The sequence below is a fragment of the Ochotona princeps genome, chromosome 32, assembly GCF_030435755.1.
Source record: "Ochotona princeps isolate mOchPri1 chromosome 32, mOchPri1.hap1, whole genome shotgun sequence".
In the NCBI taxonomy this organism is placed as follows: Eukaryota; Metazoa; Chordata; class Mammalia; order Lagomorpha; family Ochotonidae; genus Ochotona; species Ochotona princeps.
In genome coordinates, this window is record NC_080863.1 from 8,839,488 (window position 1) to 8,860,350 (window position 20,863).

General features: G+C 40.1%; 1 protein-coding gene across 1 annotated transcript in view; it reads left to right on the forward strand.

Annotated features, from left to right (window-relative positions):
• The window catches only part of RELN (reelin), a 384,643-nt gene that overhangs the window by 242,779 nt on the left and 121,001 nt on the right, over positions 1-20,863 (forward strand). The window contains exons 13-19 of the mRNA XM_058657530.1: positions 3,497-3,609; positions 4,755-4,963; positions 5,650-5,778; positions 6,712-6,821; positions 10,826-10,892; positions 14,441-14,674; positions 15,346-15,507. Of these exons, the coding sequence (XP_058513513.1) occupies positions 3,497-3,609; positions 4,755-4,963; positions 5,650-5,778; positions 6,712-6,821; positions 10,826-10,892; positions 14,441-14,674; positions 15,346-15,507 (1,024 nt within the window). The remainder of the gene's footprint in view (positions 1-3,496; positions 3,610-4,754; positions 4,964-5,649; positions 5,779-6,711; positions 6,822-10,825; positions 10,893-14,440; positions 14,675-15,345; positions 15,508-20,863) is intronic.

Genomic DNA, 20,863 nt, shown 5'->3' on the forward strand with positions numbered 1-20,863 from the left:
GAAATGTAGGAAGAGATGTCAGAAGAGACAGGTGTTTATAAGTAATTGCCCACTAAGTAGGACATATTGGGAAAATCAGGAGCAGTTATCACTCTAGACCAGATTATATTCTCCTTCTCATGTGGTCTGCCTCAACTCCAGTCGTTCTGGTGTGATTACCATATCTGGAGAGTTCGCTCAGCTCAGATTCACTCAAGGACCGTTTCTGCTATCAATACGTTGATTTTTCAACATCAGTTGGTTGAGGACCAGTATCCAACTCTGCTCTTGGAACAAGAATGCAAGGAACAGACTAAAATAACCGAACAATTGCTTGTTTGTTATTCCTCCCACCCACAAATGCATCCTGAGCATCTGCTACATTGTACCCAGCTCTGTTAGCTCACACTTGTGTTTTACTTGTGGCAGCAGAAAGCAAGTTACTGCCAATTTGCATTAGTCCCCTCTTACCCATGGGGTTTATGTTCCAAGACCCCCAGTGGAACCGTGCGTTATACTAAGCTTTGTAGACAAGGATGCGGCAAGACATTGATGGGAAACGGAATTGAAAAACAGGCATATTTGGGGGAAAGAAAGAAATCCCTGCATGGTGGTTTTATAATTTACATTTTTCTGTGATCTTTGTGAAATATCCTCATACACTTTGTTTTGATACGTAGACATTTGTGGGGGGTTTTTTTTTGGGTTTTTTGTTTTGTTTTGTTGGGTTTTTTTTTACATTGTCATTTTTTATTTTTATTTTTCATGATACAGTTTCATAGGCTAAGGGGTTTCACCCTCCCATCCTCCTCCTCAACGGTCGCCCCCCACTATTTTCCACTTTATCACTAAACTAACATAGCCCTTCAGCAACGGTCATGAAGCCTTGATTCCTCCTTTAAGCATATCCTAATATTGTATGAATGGGATGCTGGGCTCTCAACCGTTGTCTGTACCTACACAGACATTTGTAGAATGAGTTTCATTCATAAAGTAGGCGAATCAGAGATGGATCATTATAAAACAGAACAATTTAGATGGATTTAGAATAAGCTATTCTATCTATGTGTTACCCATGTAAGTTAGTCTATCTTTCAATGTGGTATCTCCTTTTTGTAAGACGATAAATGTAAAAATGCCTACACTATTTTTATTTATGGGAAAATTAACCCACTAAAAAAAGAAGCAGCATTGTTAGTTTTGTTTTTCATTAAATTACAAGCTTTATGAGATCAAGACACAAAAAAAGTCCGTGATATAAATATCACACAAAACAGTATTAATATTTTGAAACTCACCGCCCATCTAGCCTTTGTTGAGTTCTTTCTGTACCTTCATTGCTGTACAAGCCGCCCCGTGAGTTATACCTTTGGACAACGCATCAAAGCTATGACCCTGAAGAACCTACGGCTTCCTGCAAGACTGGCTGTTACTGAAACATCACAGAACTGATAAATTGCCCCCAGAGGGATGTTTCAGATAAAGTTCTGTCATCATTTTAAAATCTTGGCTCATCTGGAGCTTTCTTCTTCTTCTACCATCCTGAACTAAGACTCCCAGGTGTGACCCCGTTCACTCGAAGAGATGGATGTGGTTTAAGAACTGTTGTTGATTTTCAAGATTGATTATTATTTTTACTGGAAAGCCAGATATACAGAGAGGAGGAGAGATAGGGAGGAAGATCTTCCGTCCGCTGATTCATTCCCCAAGTGGCCGCAGCGGCCGGAGCTGAGCCAATCTGAAGCCAGGAGTTTGGAACCTCTTCTGGGCCTCCCACATAGGTGCAGGGTTCCAAGGCTTTGGGCTGTCTTCGACTGCTTTCCCAGGCCACAAGCAGGGAGGTGGGTGGAATTGGGGTGACTTTACTCATGCTTAAGCTTGAAGGAAGCTTATGGGCAAATCAGAATTCTTACTGCCTTACAGGGTTTGCAGGTTTTAACTGGTAAGCAGTAGGGAATAATCAGTGTGTATGGAATCAGAACAGATGCAAAGAATCCTCCAAATGTGCATGGGAAATGTATATTATGAAAAACCTGCAAAGATTTCAGGAAAAAAAAAATTACACCAAAGTAGCCTTGTATTTGATTTCAATTTTCTCAGGAATGTCTTCACATAGTCTCTCATCTGTCACCCAGTCATTTTAAGGGCAGAGATTCCTTTGCTACCAGATCCTGATGGTTCCTTGTTCACAAAGGACTTACCTTGTCATGTGATACAGTCTGTAAGAAACCTCCCATTCCTGCCAGTATTGGGGGTATCCTTTCAAAATCATATGGTCTGGCATCCTCTTCCTTTGCCAAATAGCCCTCCTTTGAATTTAAGCTTTACTACACCGATTGGTTCTAGCTTTCTTGTTTGACGTCACTTTACCACTCATTTCCCCACAAGACCACCCAAGCTGTGTTTCAGCCAGACATTCACAACCATTGATCATTCCTTGAGTTTTATGCAGAGTGAATCTCAGGTAGTTTGTTCATTTTTACTAGCCTCACCCACAGAGGGCAGCCTTACTCTGGAGTGTTGAGGTTGCCTTGCCTCAACCACACAGTATGAGCAACAGAGATTGCCTGGAGATGAAGTCGTTGCCTTAAGAACCATTTATGGGAGAGCTTTCTAATTACACCTGTGTTCAGTCATCCAAAACCCATGTTTGCTAATAGTAGTCTATAAGTGTGCTTACCTTGGAGAGGACTGATGATGTCTTTAAAAACACAGAGCTTAGTATTCATGCTCTGTAGATGCACTCACATGGGGGCCTTGCTCATACTGCTGTTTTTAAAATGCTGCTTAAACAGATGGTTGATGGCGTCCAACAACAGCAAGAATTAATGACGAAATTCAGTGGTGAAAATGCTAGCTGAAGGTTAAGGGACACAGCGTCTGCTCCTGGCTCTTCCATCTGGTGACTGAATGATCTCCAGGTTCAGACACCTGACTGTTACATTCATCATCGGGAAGAGTTTAGCTACCTATCCCTTCTGATAATACTTTTTTTTTTTCACATAAAGTAGTGGAATATGGCATCAACTTCTCTGTTTTCCTTTCAACAATCAAATGAAATATCAAACTTCAAAAGAACCTTAAAAACATACATGCAAAAATATTTAAGATACTATGTACAATGCTTTGAATGACTAAATATCAGAAGACTCAGTTTAAAGCCATAATCAGCACATTCTTCATTTTGGCCATACAGATGTCAAATGTATTATTCGAGGGCTTATTTAAATACCAAGAACATCTTTTTATGGTGAAAATATATGCGTGCAGTCACTGATTGACAAGCTATTATTTGGGTACTCTTGAAGCAGATGCTTTGTTTTTCATGGAGGTGTGTGTGGCTTTAGTATTGTCTAAATTATCTTCTTAATTTATTTCCTGTGATCTGAGTGCCACTGTCCATGATTATTCTTAAGTCCTAGCTGACCCTGTGATTATTTAAAAAAAATTAGTAATGCATTTGAGATGGTTTTGGATTCGATTGCTACTAGAAACCCAAATTTCGCGCTTGTTGCAGGAGGGATTTGTGACCCTGGAGACTCTCACGAAGATGACGTCATCCTGTATGCCAAGATTGAAGGACGAAAAGAGCATACTGCATTGGATACCCTTTCCTATTCCTCTTATAAGGTATGCCTGCCCATCTTTGAGCCCAGTGGCCCACTTCAGACCTCTCGAGACAATCCAGAGAGAAGACTGCCTACACCATGTCCGATTCAAAAAATGGATCTTACGGGAATCCAGGAAGTTGTTGAATATCTTAGAAAAAAAATGACACAGACATTATCATAGTCACTTTTTTCTGATGCAACTGAAACGATCAGGTTGTAACAGAAAGATTGAATTATGTAGTCCATAAGGCTGACTTTTACACTTGTTCTCAGGAAAATTCAGAGTAACTCCAGTTACAGAATCTCAGAGATGTGTCATCAAGTAAAGGAGCATTGACCCAGAATTGTGAAATCCTTTGGGCAAAAGATGTTGCAAACATATAGGTTATTATTAAGTTTGCTAATTTGCTGATTAGAGCCAAAGCTGTTGATCATTTCGCTTTGCACTTTGGATACAGCACGGGTGTTATCTGTGGTTGTTTGTAAGCATCTTCCAAATTATGTGAGGCGTCTGTCATAAATGGTAGAAAATTACCTTGTGTTGTAGTAGATTTATCTGTGCAAAGAGCATCCAAAAGCATGGAACATCTCATGTTCTAAGTTAGGAGGACAGCAGAGAAGCATCAAGGTTAGAATGGAGAAACAACCCAAGAAAGTACCTCCCCCCCCAAGCATACTCCACATGCAAAGGTAACCCAATTGATAATACTATTTTAGATTTCATAATGGGCAATTTTCAGCAGTGGCTGGGAAGCATTAGACCTGCTCTGGTTATCTGTGTGTATCTAACCAAATCAGTGATGTCAGTGATACATGGAGCCATTGCTTCTGTGTCGAGTTCTATACTGAACCAGTTTAGGAAACCTTTATGCTTTACAAATCCACTTTACAAAGTACAGATAATAAAGTGCAAATGCCAACCTGCTTTTGTCATGTGCTAACACAGAAAAATGAATACACGTGCAGGAATACCTTTTAAAAGCCTTACACCAATATAGCCTTCAAGTAGAGAAGCCCTTTATCACTTACAGATGGCACCCGTGGAAACCAAATGACATTGTCTGGTATTTCATCAATGAAGAAAATCTATAATTCATATTGACTGATCAAGTGGAAGGAGGGAACAGTGTACCATGAATGACTTTGGTTTCATTTTCATGATAGGTTCCATCTTTAGTTTCTGTGGTCATCTCTCCTGAACTTCAGACTCCTGCTACCAAATTTTGTCTCCGACAAAAAAATCATCAAAGCCATAACAGGAATGTCTGGGCCGTGGACTTTTTCCACGTCTTGCCTGTACTCCCTACCACCATGTCTCACATGATTCAATTTTCCATTAATCTTGGATGTGGAACTCATCAACCTGGGAACAGGTAAGAAGTTTGAGTTTTTGGTTTTTTTTGAGTGTGCTGAAACAAACACTCAGACTTACCTGTTAAACCAGAGGCAGTTTCTCCATAGATTTTCAACTGGGTTTTAAAATTAAAAAACTCCTTCCTAAAATATTCTCTCCCCAGAAGAAAAGTTCATCAACTCATATGCAGGGTAAGATGGAGTAGACTTTAAGTGGGGCTTCACTTCAGCTGTGAGAGATATTCGCATGCGCGGTGGCAGCCGTCCGTGACAACAGATCACGGAGACAAGCAGTAACTTAGACCGCACGTGGCATGTGACCCCCAGTAAGAGGCACAGAAATCAATTAGCACTTGGAGCTCTCACTTTCCCAAGTGTTGCTTGCCTCCTTTCTAAGAAATGTGCCTGGATCACAGTTCACAGGATGCACAGTTCACAGGATGCAGTGACTGTGTGAGACATGGTAATTGCCTTGCTATCTATCAAATTCAAGAAACACAGCCGCCTCCGGTGACCCCTGGATGTCTGTAAAATAGTTCATTTTTACAGCATTTAACTGCTTGCCCTCTGCAGGCTGGTCAGACCCCAGTGAAAGGAACAAATGATCGTTTAGGAAACAACATCTTTAAAACACTTGACATGTAAATTTTATTTTGTGTGTTTTTTCCTTTGCCCCTTTTTGTTATGCTGGGTCTGCTGCGAGCAGTGTCAGCCTGGAGTTTTCCACCAACCATGGGCGTTCCTGGTCTCTCCTCCACACTGAGTGCTTACCTGAGATCTGTGCCGGACCACACCTTCCCCATAGCACCGTCTACCCCTCCGAGAACTACAGTGGGTGCGTCAACTCTCTCTGGCATGTGGGACAACACCAATCCAAGGGAGGGGATGGACTAGCATTTTTAGCACAATGTCTAAGGAACATGGCTTCTCTTTCAGAGTATTAGAAAACACATACACAATACCATCGGTCAATCTGATGCGAGCTCAGAGTATGTGAGGCTATTCAAGCTTTCTGTACTTGATTTGTGTTTGGGATTGCACTCAGCTCAATTCTATACAGTGATCCTATGGTTAACGCCAACATGCTTATTGTAAATACACTGACGTGATAAGATGTAGGATAGAGAAGTGGAGGAAGGTTAAGTTTGGAAATTGCTCCCAAGTTCAAATCCTAATTCTACCATCTGCTCTCTGTATAATGATCCTTACTCTAACTTTCCACTTCTTCCATGTAAGATGAGGGCAATGATCAATCCTTTGGGGACCACTATGTGTATGTTAAATACTTGCCGCTTTACAGAATAAACCCAATATAAATACTACAGATATTCCCAAACATTGCAGAACTGAAGTTATGAAACTATCTCCTTTCTTGGTTTCTCTTTAAATATACACTGGGCCTTTGGATAACAAAAACACTAGGAAGTTAGTAGTCAACACATTGTCTAACCCCAATGCTTACTGTGGGATAATTGCCAAAGTCTGATAATTGATGTAAAACGTTCTAAAATTGTATCTAAGAACAAGCTTGAGATGGTGTGCTATTAAGAACAAATTCACTAAGTTAGCATGATGTGGTATTTCCACCAGTCATATGTCTACTTTCGGGCCACACACAAGCGAACTCCCCAGGTAAATGTAAAGAACTTATTGACAAACTTTGGTGTTATTGCAAGCACCCAGAAACCTGCACATTGAAAGCATGCAAAGCACATTCAAAAGATGGGAGTTTAGTGATGACATTGGTTTTGTGTTAAATTTCTTGCAGGTGGAACCGAATAACCATTCCGCTTCCTAACGCTGCGCTAACTCGGGACACAAGGATTCGCTGGAGACAAACAGGACCGATCCTTGGAAACATGTGGGCAATTGATAATGGTTAGTGTTTCTGCCTGTCATAATCATATGCCATTGATGTAGATTCCTGTGCTTTTGTTCATCAGCACAGACTTAATCACATCTCCAAGTCATGGTCTTGCAACTCATTAAACACCCCTTCTCTCTTTTCTTCTTTGCATTCGGCTAGAAGCCCAGGGATGTGCAATCACACACACAAAAAGGCAGTAGCATCAGCAATATTAGATGCTAGACTGTTTCAGCATACATAATTTTAAACTGCATAAAAACTCGTAAACTCAAATTCACAGTTGATGACAAGGGATGTCCTAAGATTTTCTTCGAATATTCTATACAAAATTAACATAAATACTTACCATCTTGCATATATTAAAATAAGACAGCTCAACATCTGGGAGGCTTATGTGTTAGATGCAGACACCATTCAGAAGGAAACATTATCTCCAAAAAGCTAGTGAAACTTCTACCTTCTTTTCAGAAAATGGTACAAAAGGGATACTTGAAAAAAATGTAAAATAGTCTTAGCTTTCATTTTTTTAGTTGTTGATAATTTTTTGCATCGTCTTTGGAACAAGTCTCACCAAAATTGTACAATGGGAAAAGATATTTTAAACTATTCGTTCATATAGCTGTAAATATATTTGTTATGAACAGCCAATTCTGTCTGGCTTATTTTTACTGTCATTACACACAAATTTACATATTTCCAGTTTTAAGGGAGTATGAAAATTTGACTGGCAGATTATACTACAGGAAAGTATAAAGGGAAAAAGAAAGAGAAGGACCAAAAATTCACCACAATGCATATTTAATATAGCCACTGATTTGTGGCCAATCTGGTCACACAAGAAAAGCCAACATCTTTATCTATTTTTCAGTAAATGAGATACTAATCAACACATTCTTGAAATTTAGCAATAACCTCAAACAGTATTCTTCACCAATGAACTAACACGAGCTCTTTAGATGTTCTGTATTTAAAGGAGAACAACCAAATGGTAAGACTCTGAAGACCACATACGTGAGAGATGCAAACACAAGCATAGCACGTTTATAAAAACATCTAAAGATGAGTTTGTGGGAATGGACTGTCTGCGTGGGCAGAACATCTGGTGTAGCATTTTAATTCCCATACCTGGCTCAAAGGAGTAAGGATATGCCTCTTGCCATCCAATAAAGAGCCTTTGTTGTAGTAAAAATCCTAGAAGTAGTTTGAACGGCAATGTGAAATTAAAAGTCTGAGGAAATTAGAAGTGCAGTGAGGCATATATAAACGTATGGAAACAGTATCTCCGTTTCCTTAAGGAAGGCTGCCACACCACGATCAGAGGTCAGAGCATGTGGATTGTGGGTGCTCTGCGTCATAGCCATAGCCATCCTTCTTGGGTGGGCCGCAAAATACTAAGACATATGGAATACTCATAGTGAGCATTGTGTTTGGAATGTAAAACATGAGGCAGAATCTCTTCAAGTCTGTTGTCATCCAGTGTGGAGTTTTCACAAAAACAAGGCCCATTGCCTTCCTTATATGGCCACACCCTCACTCTTTCTCAATATATGCTCATTTGCCAAAAAGTGCTGCCTGAAAAACCCCACCACATTTCACTGGAACTTCAGAGATATGCCAGAGAAAAGAAACAGAAAAAAGCCAACCTCATTATTCTCATAAGTATGTTCTCACCACACAATAGAGTCAGAAATGATCTCCGATAGCATAATAAATTGAAAAAAAATCCTACAACTAAGTGGATTTATTGTCACATTTTCAAGTTCCCAATAGGATCACATCAATAATATTGAAGAAAACTCATACTACAGGTTCTAATGATGTCATCATGAAGAGTGAGTGGTGATAACCACAGAATTCATTTCATCGTTAACATTTTGTGACTTGCAAAGGTTTACTTCTGGTGGATCTTCTTTGTGATGCAAACTTTTTGAACTGTGATGTGGGTATACACAGTCATCCTCCAGAGGGACCCCGCACATGACAGTGGGTCACTTGTAGGACCTAGCAGGTCATCTTGCAGCCATAAAACATATATGATTCCTCCACACAGTGGAGCCCATCAAAGCAGTAGGACCTGAGGGAAGGAGTGGATCCTTGACCCCAGTTTGATGAGAATGATTCTCACCGTCTGATGCCAGAAATATTTTACTTATTCATATGAGAGGTCTTCACAAGGAAAACTTGTATCATTTTTTAAAAAATATACTTTAACACCAAAATAAAAAGTTCTATTTTTCTGTGAAGTTTTTTGAAGCACCCTCATGTTAGTATCCCGTTTTAAAGACTAAGCTGTCTGATAGACATTTAGCCTGATGATTAGGACACCTGCCTGCCACACACAGTATCTGAGTTCCATTGCTGGTTCCAATTTCTGGTTCCAGAGTCCTGCCGATGCAGACCCTGAGAGGCAGCGGTAATGGCTCAAGTCATCGGGTCCTAGCCACCCACATCTAGATTGTATTCCTGGCCCCTGGCTTTGGCTCTAGCCACTTACCACTCACCACTGCAGGGACTTAAGACTGACCCAGTAGGTGGGAGCATGCTCTCCATTTCTGTGTCTTGCTATCTCCCTTTATGTGTATGTGTGTCCCTTAAATAAATACTGTTTTGTTTTGTTTTGTTTTTTAGAGAAAGGAATAAGGGCCCTGTGCTTTACATAGGGTCATTTGTTTATTTTGTTTCCTGGGTGAAGCTAGAATTTAGACCCAGGATTATTCAATGCCTAAGATCAATATCCAAACTCAGCGGGCTGTCTACTGTCTTCCTAAGCCAGCAGTTTTTCTCACAGCCTAGTTTGCATCTCATTTGAATTATTGCATCTGCTTATTGGCTTCCAAGATTACATGGTTTTAGAAGCACAGGCCACAAGAAAAGTTTAAATAAAAGTTGTTTAAATATATTAACATCATTCTATGATAAAGAAGAAAATAATGTATGCATGAAATTGAGTGTTTAGGGTGTTAAAAAGCATTGTATCTTCCATTCAGTCCTTACAGTTTTTTTTCATCATTTTCATATTGTTATGTGGTGGATTGTCCTGGTTTTCAAGACGTAGTACCAGTAGCTGTGTTGATGTGTAAAGGCCTCAGAACCTCCCAGTCTACAATCAGGAGCCCATTCTAATTTAGATTTGTAGGATCACATTATCAGTGAAATCCAACATTAAGGGAAAATGTTCATATTGTGGAGAAAACTTAATGTTCAGTAATAAGTTCTTAATCCATTTCCAGGGAGGATAGATCACTATTTACAAATACATGTGCCCGTCCGTCATCTCTGATGTTACAGGCATACCCAGAGAAACAAGGACAGTATAGTTATGACTCCTTCAGTTTATGAAATATAAAACCATGAACTTTCTGTCAATTCTTTATTTCTACCTAAAGAGTATACACATTATAGAATGTTTAAGACAGAAGCATTCATATCCTGTCTGAAATTGTTTCAGCAGGACAGACAGCAATGCAAGTCATATGTACCTACCTTATTTCATGTGGAATTCTTGAAAGGACTATTTCTGTGAGCAAATAGTTTCAACAGATTTCTAACTCAGAGCTTATTCTGTCCCACAGCACCCCGCCAGTCAGCATGGCTTCTTACACATGAAATACATATGGTGGACAGTTATACTTCACAAAAATAGGTTTTTGTAAGTTTATTTTTTTTTTAATTGGAGAGGCAGAGATACAGAGACAAGGAGAGACAGACAGAAAGATCTGATTCACTCCCCTAGTGGTCTCAACAGCCGGAACTGAGCCTTTCCAAAGCCAGGAGCTTCTTTCGGGTCTCCCATACGGGTGCAGGGTCCAAAGGCTTTGAGCCATCTTTGCTTTCCTAGGCCACACAGAGGGAGCTGGATGGGAAGTGGAGCAGCCAGGATACAGACCGGTGGCCATTTGGAATCCTGGCGGATGCAAGGCGAGGATTTAACCACTAGGCTACCATGCCAGGCCCGGTGCTCTTGGCTTTCCCGATTATACCACCATCTTTTACATGCTGTCTTTTTTCCTTGCAGTCTATATTGGCCCATCATGTCTCAAGTTCTGTTCTGGCCGAGGACAGTGCACTCGACATGGTTGCAAGTAAGCATTCAGCACTATTTATTCCTCTCACTTCTGGCATGTACTGCGTAGACTGGAGCCACGGTTGTTTTAACTGTCTGTAGGGTTTTGGGGAACCTTATTAAGATCAAAAATAGAATGCTCCCAGTGGAATTTAAGTGGAATTTAAAAGTGTTTGTATTTAGATGTCATGTAAAGTTGTTAACAGCTTTGAGTTCCTCGTAACTTGACAGTTACCTACCTACTCTTCAGTTACATTCCTTTCCAGAAATTTGTTGGAATTCTCATGAATTGTGTTTTAATCCTAACATGCTCTGTAAGTGACCAAAAAATCAGGATTGTCTCCACAGAAACATGGTCAAAAAAAAAAAAAAAAAAACTGGACTGGTGAAATTAAGCAAATGTAATTGGAAAATTCATCATCTTTAAATATAAATTTTCAGTATTATATCAAAATGATTACGAAGTGCTTTACAGGACAGTGATATTGAGTATGAATTCTGCATTTACATATTAATAATGTAAGCCTAATCACATTTGTTGAATTAGATGATGCCTCCACCAAGAAGAGTTAGTCACTTTTTATGTCAGTCCCATATTAACATTTAATCGTAAAGTATCCTGGGTATTCCTGAAAACACAGGCAAGTTTTCAGCAGCGAATCGTCTGTTTGATTTCTTTTTATCCTCCAAATAAAAGGAGTAATTAATCAGCTGGCTAATTAATTAATGAACAAAGAACTCATAATATGGCTTTAAGCCCACTCATTTAGAAATTGCAAGTGTATGTGGGAAACACTTGTTACTGCTTCGATTACAGTGGCAGGTGAACATTTTAACTGTATTTCAATGAATTTAATTAACAAAGATCATTCTGCACAATGTGTCATAAATTATATCAGCTGAAAGTTTGCACTTCTATCTCAAAATTGAATATGCATCCTTCTGCTTTTTAATAAAACTTCCAACTCCCACTCAAAGACATTAACTTCCCAGGTCTATGAAACATTGGCTGGTATTTTCCTCAAGTTCTTATCTTCTCCCGTTATGCATGACCTAACCATTTTGTACATTCCGATGTCTGTACAATTGTAATTTCTGAAGTTGGCCTGAGGTTTTGAAAGCATGCTGCATTTAAGGACAACTACTTTAATTAAGGACATGGGTGGTGCTATTTGTAAAAGCACAACTATCTATCATTAGAGTGGGCGTACCTCTCCCTTCTATTTTTGTGGCTGGTATTTCCCATGTCATTAAATGCTTTCTATTTAAAGCAACATATTTGGTGCCCATGAGAGATGTGAACAAACATGCAGAGGACAGTCTCTTTAGGAGACTGTATTGTCTTGAGTAATCATAGGCTTTTCTCCCTGGCTTCATCAGTTGGGTGCCATTATTCCCCTCCTTCTGGCTGTGTGTTGTATAATACTCTTTGACTTTGTTCATTTGTACCGGGGCTGAAATTTTAACCATGTACTTTCTTTTTCACTGATACACTCCTCATTGAACATGTGCAGAACCACACAGAAAAGACATCTATATTCAATGCCATTTATTTTCTTTAAGAAGATCCTTGACCTTGGGGACTCTGCAGTTTTCTTTTTCTCTCTTCCTTGCTACCCTCATGGTCACCATTCTTTGCTACCAAAACCTACATTCTACTGCTGCCTAATATTTTCTGACCTCTGTTCAGCCCTAGGCCTGGTTGAAAATATTAGTGCAATCATTGTTAGCATTCTATCTCAATTGTGTAGATTGTTATTAAAAGGAGACTGTGGGAAGCACACTAAGTAGGAATCATCTCTCGGTGATCACCAATTATTCACCATCAGTGGTCCTAAGACTCACTTAAGAGGAAAATTCATTTGTCCCAAAAGGCTTTTCAGCAGCAGGTTGTCTTTGCTTGGGAGTACCAGTTCCGGTTCTTGTCCATGGTGACCCATGCTCGGTTTCCTAGCTTTGCAGTGTGTCTAGTTTTAGCTGAAAGTGCTTGACTCTTCAGAGTCTGAGCCCACAACATGTGAAAGAAGCTAATTGAGGCTCGTTTCCATATCCAGTAAGCACTGCTTTCCTTTGCCTCTCCTTCCCGAATGCCATTTAAGATGCCAAAATAGCACTCAAACTTCACGCCACCAGGGGCTTTCATTGATAATGGGGCACTGTGGACCTTCTCCCCCAGAATAGCCAGTGTGCATGAAATTTGGCATTTAAGCACATCCAAGCCCTCGATCTGCCCCCTCTGGGCAGCCAGCCTTAACCCAGTTTGAATACTAATGCCGAGGAAGCACCCTGTGTGTCACGCCATAGCACCATTTTGTTGTTGTACTTACTTTGCATAACAGACTTGCCTCCAACTTCATGAAGTTTGTAATACTTGCATGAGAAGTCCTCATCCCCAGAAACAACAGTCTTGTTCTTTAAAGATTTTTTTTTTGAAGACTCATTCATTTATTGGAAAGACAGAGTTACAGCATAAGAAGGAGATACAGTGAGAAAGTGAGATCCTCTATAGGCCAGGGGTTACTGCCCAAACAGCCATTAAGAACCTAGGATTCCTTCTGGGTCTCCTACATAGGGGACAGGAACCAGGCAATTATGCCATCACTCATGGTCTTTAGCAGGGAGCTAAACTGATAGTAAAACAGCCAGAACCTGTGGCTGTATCCATGTAGAATACCATTTTGAGAGGCAGCTTAATGTACTGCCCCACAGTGCTGGCCCTAACTGATCTTCTTTTATGTAAGCAACATTGCAGATGTGGTGGGAAAAGAAATTAAAAGTGCAGTAAAGATAAATCATTGGAAGCTGATTCCTGAGAGATGAAACCCTACAAATAGAAGAAGTTTCTGACATGCAGTTGATTGATCTGTCATGAGGCCTCCCCATTGGTGGACGCCTAGGAGAGAAATCTATGCAGCTTCTAATAACCCAAAATAATCATAGCCCAGTTGCATGGAGAGGAGAAGCAGGTTGTTGTGTGGGCAGGTTGCAGCAGTTTCTTGAAGCGTTCATTCAGGAGCCCATTGGGAGCCAACACAGTTCTGTGAAGGACTTCAATCTAGGTCAAGGGTATACATATCCCTTTAGTATGCTGTTATAAGTTTGACTACAGATTTATTTTCACATAGTTTCAACATATTTAAAAGAACATATAAAATTTACACGTGTCCTTGAAGGAAATTTGTTCCAGATATATTACTGAATTTTTGTTGTTTCTTTTAGTAAGAGCCTATTTGAACGAATTATATATAAATGTAACATCGTTTTTGCCACGTTTTGAGCTTGGAACTATGCACATAGATGCATTTCAGATACACTGCTGATGTTGATGGAAGATAAGCCCTGAATTACTGTTTAAATCATTAGCTTTTCACAGCAGAGCTCTGCAGACTCCAGCCTTCTGGAACATTCCCCGTTGACTGCGCATGATCAAGTGTTCTGACTTGGTACTCCCCAGTAGCTAATGAGCCTTGCTTGCCATTCCGTCCAATCCTTGCCTCTGTACTTTGTCTTCTCCAAAGAGGATCCAGACGATCTGAAAGGACTTCATTCTTCCCGTGTTGCCTTCAGGTGCGATCCTGGATTTTCAGGCCCAGCGTGTGAGATGGCGTCGCAGACATTCCCCGTGTTTATTTCAGAAAGCTTCGGAAATTCCAGGCTGTCTTCTTACCACAACTTTTACTCTGTCCGTGGTGCTGAAGTCAGCTTTGGCTGTGGGGTCTTGGCCAGTGGGAAGGCGCTGGTTTTCAACAAAGATGGGAGGCGCCAGCTCATTACATCTTTCCTTGACAGCTCACAGTCCAGGTGAGTAAAATCAGAGTAGAAAAAAAAAAATTCAGAAAGCAGATGCGCATGTTGAATTCAGATGTGTTTCTACGTACTAGTTTTATTTTTTGCCTTTATAGAGCTTCCATTTTTAAACAAGGATGGAAGGAGCTTACAGATTATTTAATTTCCTCTGCTTTTTAATAAATTAGAAGACTCGTCAGTGACTCTGAGATACTCATGACTGACTGGATTTTTTTTTTAAATATAAGATGTTAGCATCGGAACTGTGTTCTCAAGCCACGGGCTGGTTAATTATTTATGTCGTTTTATTTATTTGACAGCTTGCAGAAGCTGATTAGGCTTACCCTACATCCCCCTTCCCCCAGTGCCTCATAAATAATTCAGGAAAGGAGTGACTGGCAGTATAAGTGGATTTGCACAAAAATGGAGTAGGCAATAAAGTATAAGCACGGTTATATGCTTATGGATGTAGTTGTACACAGAGTATGCACATCCACTCCTCTGCCATTTAGGTCCCCACACCTCACAGTGAAATTAGTTATATTTTATAATAGAGGGATGATTGGAAACCCGCTGTTTGGGGGAGACGTTTGCGTAAATGTTTTCTGAGTGTGTTTGAAAAGGAACATGGACGTCATCATGAGAAGCGTGCAAGCCCACGATGCCAACAGACTCTCTGTGCCTAGGTTTCTCCAGTTCACGCTGAGGTTGGGTAGCAAGTCGGTCCTGAGCACCTGCAAAGCCCCCGACCAGCCCGGAGAAGGAGTTCTGTTGCATTATTCCTATGACAATGGCATCACTTGGAAACTGCTGGAGCACTACTCATATCTCAACTATCATGAGCCCAGGTATGTGGGTAAGCACTTGGGGAAAAAACAAAACAGTGGATAGAGTGAAGCCTCCTCCCTGGGGGCATCATCATTCAAGAAGATGCATGATCCCAGTCATTGTTTCCACTGAGAGATGAGAGGACAAAGATGGATGTGTCGTGCGGTGAAACGCTAACACACCGTCTTCTGGTAACCCGTGTGTCCCACTGATTTCTGATCACGTTGAGGACATTCCTTTTCATAGTTTGAAATGCACATCTAAGGGAAGTGTTTTGATAATTGAAGGAAAAAAAAGATAGCATTTTCCTTGTTCAATTATAATAGAAACAGCTAGATAGGGTTTAAATGTGGCACTGAATCATAGCTACTGCCAACAAAAGAAATGGTTAGTAGTACAATAGAATATATTGTATCATGAATAGAATTTGATAAGCAATTTTTTAAAATGTCCACATGATGTAATAGTATAAAGAAGATAAAGACATTTTTCTAGCAAATACAGAGTTCCTGGTCAATATGAGGAGTGAGAACATATTTCTAGTTCTTTCCCTAGACCACTTTTGTTTTCCTGTAGTTTGCATGATTCTTGTCCTACACTCAACAACCATCAAGTTCTGTTTGAAGCAGCGGCCTCCCTCCATCTTGACAGAATGCAATTCATTTCACACCAGTGGTGTGATTTCAGAAGTGTCCAAAGAACCTCTCCCGCCCAGAGCCTGTGGCATTCCTTTAGAAAGTGTGAGGGAAGAGGGGGGTGGAAAGCATCAAAATAACAGCCTGAAGTTAAAACCGCTGGAGGACGTGGCTTACACTACAGTCATGTAGAAAAGAAGGAACACTACTTTTCTTCCTGGAAATAGATTGTGATCCAGAGGAGGTGAGAAAGGAGAGAGTGTCACCGACAATGTCTGCATTTATTGACTTGTTTATTTGAAAAGCAGAGTGACACAGAGAGGGAATACTCTTCCATCCACTAGTTCACTGCTTAATATCTGCAGTGGCCAGGGCTGTGCCAAGTGGAACCCAGGCCCTCCCGCATGGGCAGCAGGGGCCATCCTCCACTGCCAGTACTCCACATGTATTAGCAGAACAACCAGGACTCAAACCAGCGTTCTGATATGGAATGCCAGCATTGAAAGCACTTGGTTAACCCCCTGGGCCACAACTCTGGTCCTGACCTGTTTTGTAGTTTTATCTGTCACTACCTCTATACTTAACTGCTTGTAAATAAATAAGAACTTTACTTTTTGGTTGAAGTATAATAGCATGTGACAGAGATGATGAATACCTGTTAGGCCATGTGCATACAGTATATAATACACAGCACAGCTATTAACCCTATATAGGTAAAAATTGTTTAGGATGCTGGTTAAGACACCTTTATCACATTTCACAATTCCTTGATTTGGTGCCTGTCTCTGGACTGTTTACTCCAGTCTCCTGCTGGTACAAACTCGGGGAGGTAGTGACCATGGCCAGGTCCAGATCAGACCATTGTGTCTATGTGAGAAGTGAGCCCACCATTATGTTCCATCTCTCTCCCTCTTGTTTCTCTTCTCCCTCTAAAATAAATGTTAGGGATGTCAAATGGAGGGCTAACCTCAGCTTTCTCATTCAGTGGAGATACAAGAGTCGCAAAGAGCCATTTCATGGACTCTGCATTAAAAGAAAATTAATCAGAACTCAAGATGATAATGATGAAGGCTTGAAGAAAATATCAGCATCCTAAGCTAACTTGGCCTAAAGCTCATTTTTTTGTTGTTGTTGTTCTGACAAGGATGGCCAGCTGAAATATTCAGTCATCCATCTGTATCATGAAATTTAATTAATCTTTGTTGATATGAAAAATAATTACACATTTAATGTGCTATTGCAAAGGTGTGTTTAATCTTGCCTGGCATTTGACAGCAGTATTTTTCTTCTGAGCAGAACTGAGGTGGCTTTACAGCATTAAGTATGTGCAGAGCTTGAAAGATTAGGATCACGGTGGAGGCGTTGGACAGAAGAGAATGTGGCAGTGGTGATGAGAACATTTTCATTTCCTAGAGAGGCCCCTCCTCTCCCTCTCACTCACTTATAACTAATAGTAAAGGGTGACATGGAAGAAGCAGAATTTGATATATTCCGGACACTAAATTGCATCTTAGATGATAAATAATACAACAGATGCAAATTCCTCATAGGAGAATTAAATATATCTTCATGTCTTTAGCCATTTGCTGTATTTCCGTTGATATAAATTGCAGTCTGTGGCGGCTCTGAATTCCATATTGTCCCTTTATGCCACAATTTTTCAAAATGATCACGTGATCCATAAATTAAGTGTGTCAGTTGGTTACTCACTGTGACTCCTAAGCAATTTCAAATCATTAGCTTGTCCATGATTCAGTCAGTAAATTAAAAACTATCATCTTATTATTTATAAAATTTAAAGTGTGATAATATATAGAAATTGGCTTTATAATTCAAACTGACTAGAGTGTCCTGTAAACTAATTGAAACTTTTACTAATATAAATTTTTTTAATCAGTGGTGAGACTAAAATTAGACTAGTGTTGTCTTAATTATGTATCTTTTTATCTTAAAATTAATTATGAACTCTAATCCTAGTTGATATATTTTTATAATGTTTTATGTATTTTAATTTTTTCTGTGTAAAACAAGGAGAAAGACAGAAAGGCAGAGATGTTTTTACATATACTAATTCCATCCCCAGATACCTTCAACAGCTGCGGCTGAAGCAGCCTTAACCAAGAGCTGAGAGCCCAACCTGAGACTCCCATGTGAGTTCCAGGAATTCAATAACTTGGGGTATCAGTTGCTGCCTCCTAGGGAACGCATTAGCAGGAATCTAGAGTTAGAATCAGAACTGGAACTGGAACCCAGGTGTTCTCATATGGGTGCAGGTGTCCCAGTGGTGCCCTCACTGCTACATGAAATACCTGCCCCTATTTTTATGTCTTGATTATTATACTTGATCCCTTTCTGTCTATTAAGTCATCCAATTCACTTGTACATGTCATTGTAAAGCATTTTTAAGTACCTACCCACCAAAAGATAACTGCAACAGAAATGTAATCCAAGTTACTGAGTTCTCATCAAGGAATAGGAGGATCCCATGCAAATTCTTCCACACCTTTTAAACCAGCCACTATAAGATGCAAAGAAGCTCCCACCCAACACAGGATATTATTTCCAAGTTGGGAGCAAGATTCTAGAACTCCCTAGGTTGTAATCCTGGCATTACCACTTAGAATTTGCTTAACTTTAAGAGGATATCTGACCTTCTTGTGCTTGTATATCTTCCCACCTTTTAAAAAAATTATTACATTTTTGACTTGAAGAGTTGCAAAAGGAAGGAGAGACACAGATGTTCTATCTGCTGGTTCACTCCCTGAATGGCCACAGAGCTGGGCCAGTCCAAAACTAGGAGCTGTTACTTGGGAAATTCTACTTCCCAGTTATTATTTTTAATGATAGCTATTTTCACGGAATATTAACTGCTTTTGAAATGATTGCTGTAAATGGAAGTTATAATGTTTCCAGGTACAGTAGTAATAAAATTATTAAATCAATTCCTTATATTTTTGTTGTCGAGCCAACCTGAATATAGTTTAATCATTGTTTGTTAAATAAGTAAGCATATTTACATAATAAATATTTAGAAAAATTAAGGGGAGAATCACTAAAATACTTCACTTTGCTAACAGATTCATTTTGTAAAAAAAAAAAAAATTCAGCAGATTGTGGGAAGTGTTTAAGAAGCAAAAATGGGGCCCAGCATGGTAGCCTAGCAGCTAAAGTCCTTGCCTTGCACATACTAGGATCCCATATGGGTGCCAGTTCGCATCCCAGAGGCTGCTCTACTTCCCATCCAGCTCCCTGCTTGTGGCCTGGGAAGGCAATTGAGAACAGTCCAAGCCTTGGGACCCTGCACCCATATGGGAGACCCAGAAAAAGCTTCTGGCTCCTGGCTTCGGGTCGGCTCAGCTCTGACTGTTGAGGCCACTTGGGGAGTGAATCAACGGATGGCAGATCTCCTCTCTGTCTCTCCTCCTCTGTGTCTATCTGACTTTCCAATAAAAATAAATCAATCTTAAAAAAAAAAAAAAGAAGCATAAGTGAGTGTAGAATTTTTGGTGCAGGAGAATTAGTCACTGTTTGTGACATGCACAGCCTGTGTCTGAGAGCCTGGGCTGAAGTCCTGGCCTCTCCTCTTGCAGCCAGCTCCCCATGAATGTGCCTGGCTGGCAGTAGATGATGGCTCAAGGACCTGGGCTCCTGCTGCTCCTGGAGAACAGCAGAGCAAGTTCTTGGCTCCTGGCTTCAGCTGTTGCAGGCGTTCGGGGGAGGGAACCAGCAAATGAAAGCTGTCCCCATTTTTTCCCTCTCTCTGTCACTCTGCCTTTCAAATAAATGAATCCTTGTCAATATGTGGATCAATACATAAACCATATTTAAGAAAATATATGTTCTCATCGATGAGAATCCTAGGAGTACTATTTGTATAAACAAGGATGCTAGTCACATCATTCCACTCAAATTTCCATGTAAAAATTATTTATTTAAAAGGAAAATAGGTAGCATTTCAATACCTTTTGCTACATTAGGAATTACATTTTTATGTTGTAATTTTACATAATCTTTTACTCAAGGGTAGCATGGACATCGATCTCGTTTCTTAGTAAATACAGCCTTGGACATTGAAGCTTTAAAATTAATGCGTACGTTATTCAGCTAGTCCCTTAGCTTAGAAAGATTTCTCTCTGCTAAGGAGAAGAAAACTCAGTCCCTTCAGTGTGCGTCTCATGCAAGCACCTCTCCCGGTGTTTAATTGTACGTTGATGGAGACAAATGCTCCATTTACCATTTGTTTCCCGTCTCACCTTATATGTGGATGTGAGTAGCATAGCAGTGTGATTTATGGAGCTTTCAAACACATGTCATTGCAGTGGCAATTAATGCAGGGTGCCTGCTGCTGTGTACAATAATTGCTCCTGGAAATTAGATATTATTCTTAATTTTCTCCCCCATTTGTCAGATTAGTTGTCATGGCTGCCATGACACAGCAAGTGACCTGTTCGCACTATGCTAAACTCATGGGAATGAGGCCATGCCGTAGCTCCTACCACCGCAGAACTGTAATATGTATAACAGACTGCCCAGCATCCCTCAACACAGTGGGATAAATCCTGCCATTTTGACAACTGAGTTTATCAGTCAAAGCAAGTCCCTCTATGTCATCTCTTTGGAAGACTTAGTAGGAGTCAGGAAATTAAACACCTCGAGAGAATGTTTTTCACAGTTGAGCTATTTTCAACACATAAGACTTTACTTAAAAAGCACTGTATCCGACATCCTCTGAACTCTGACT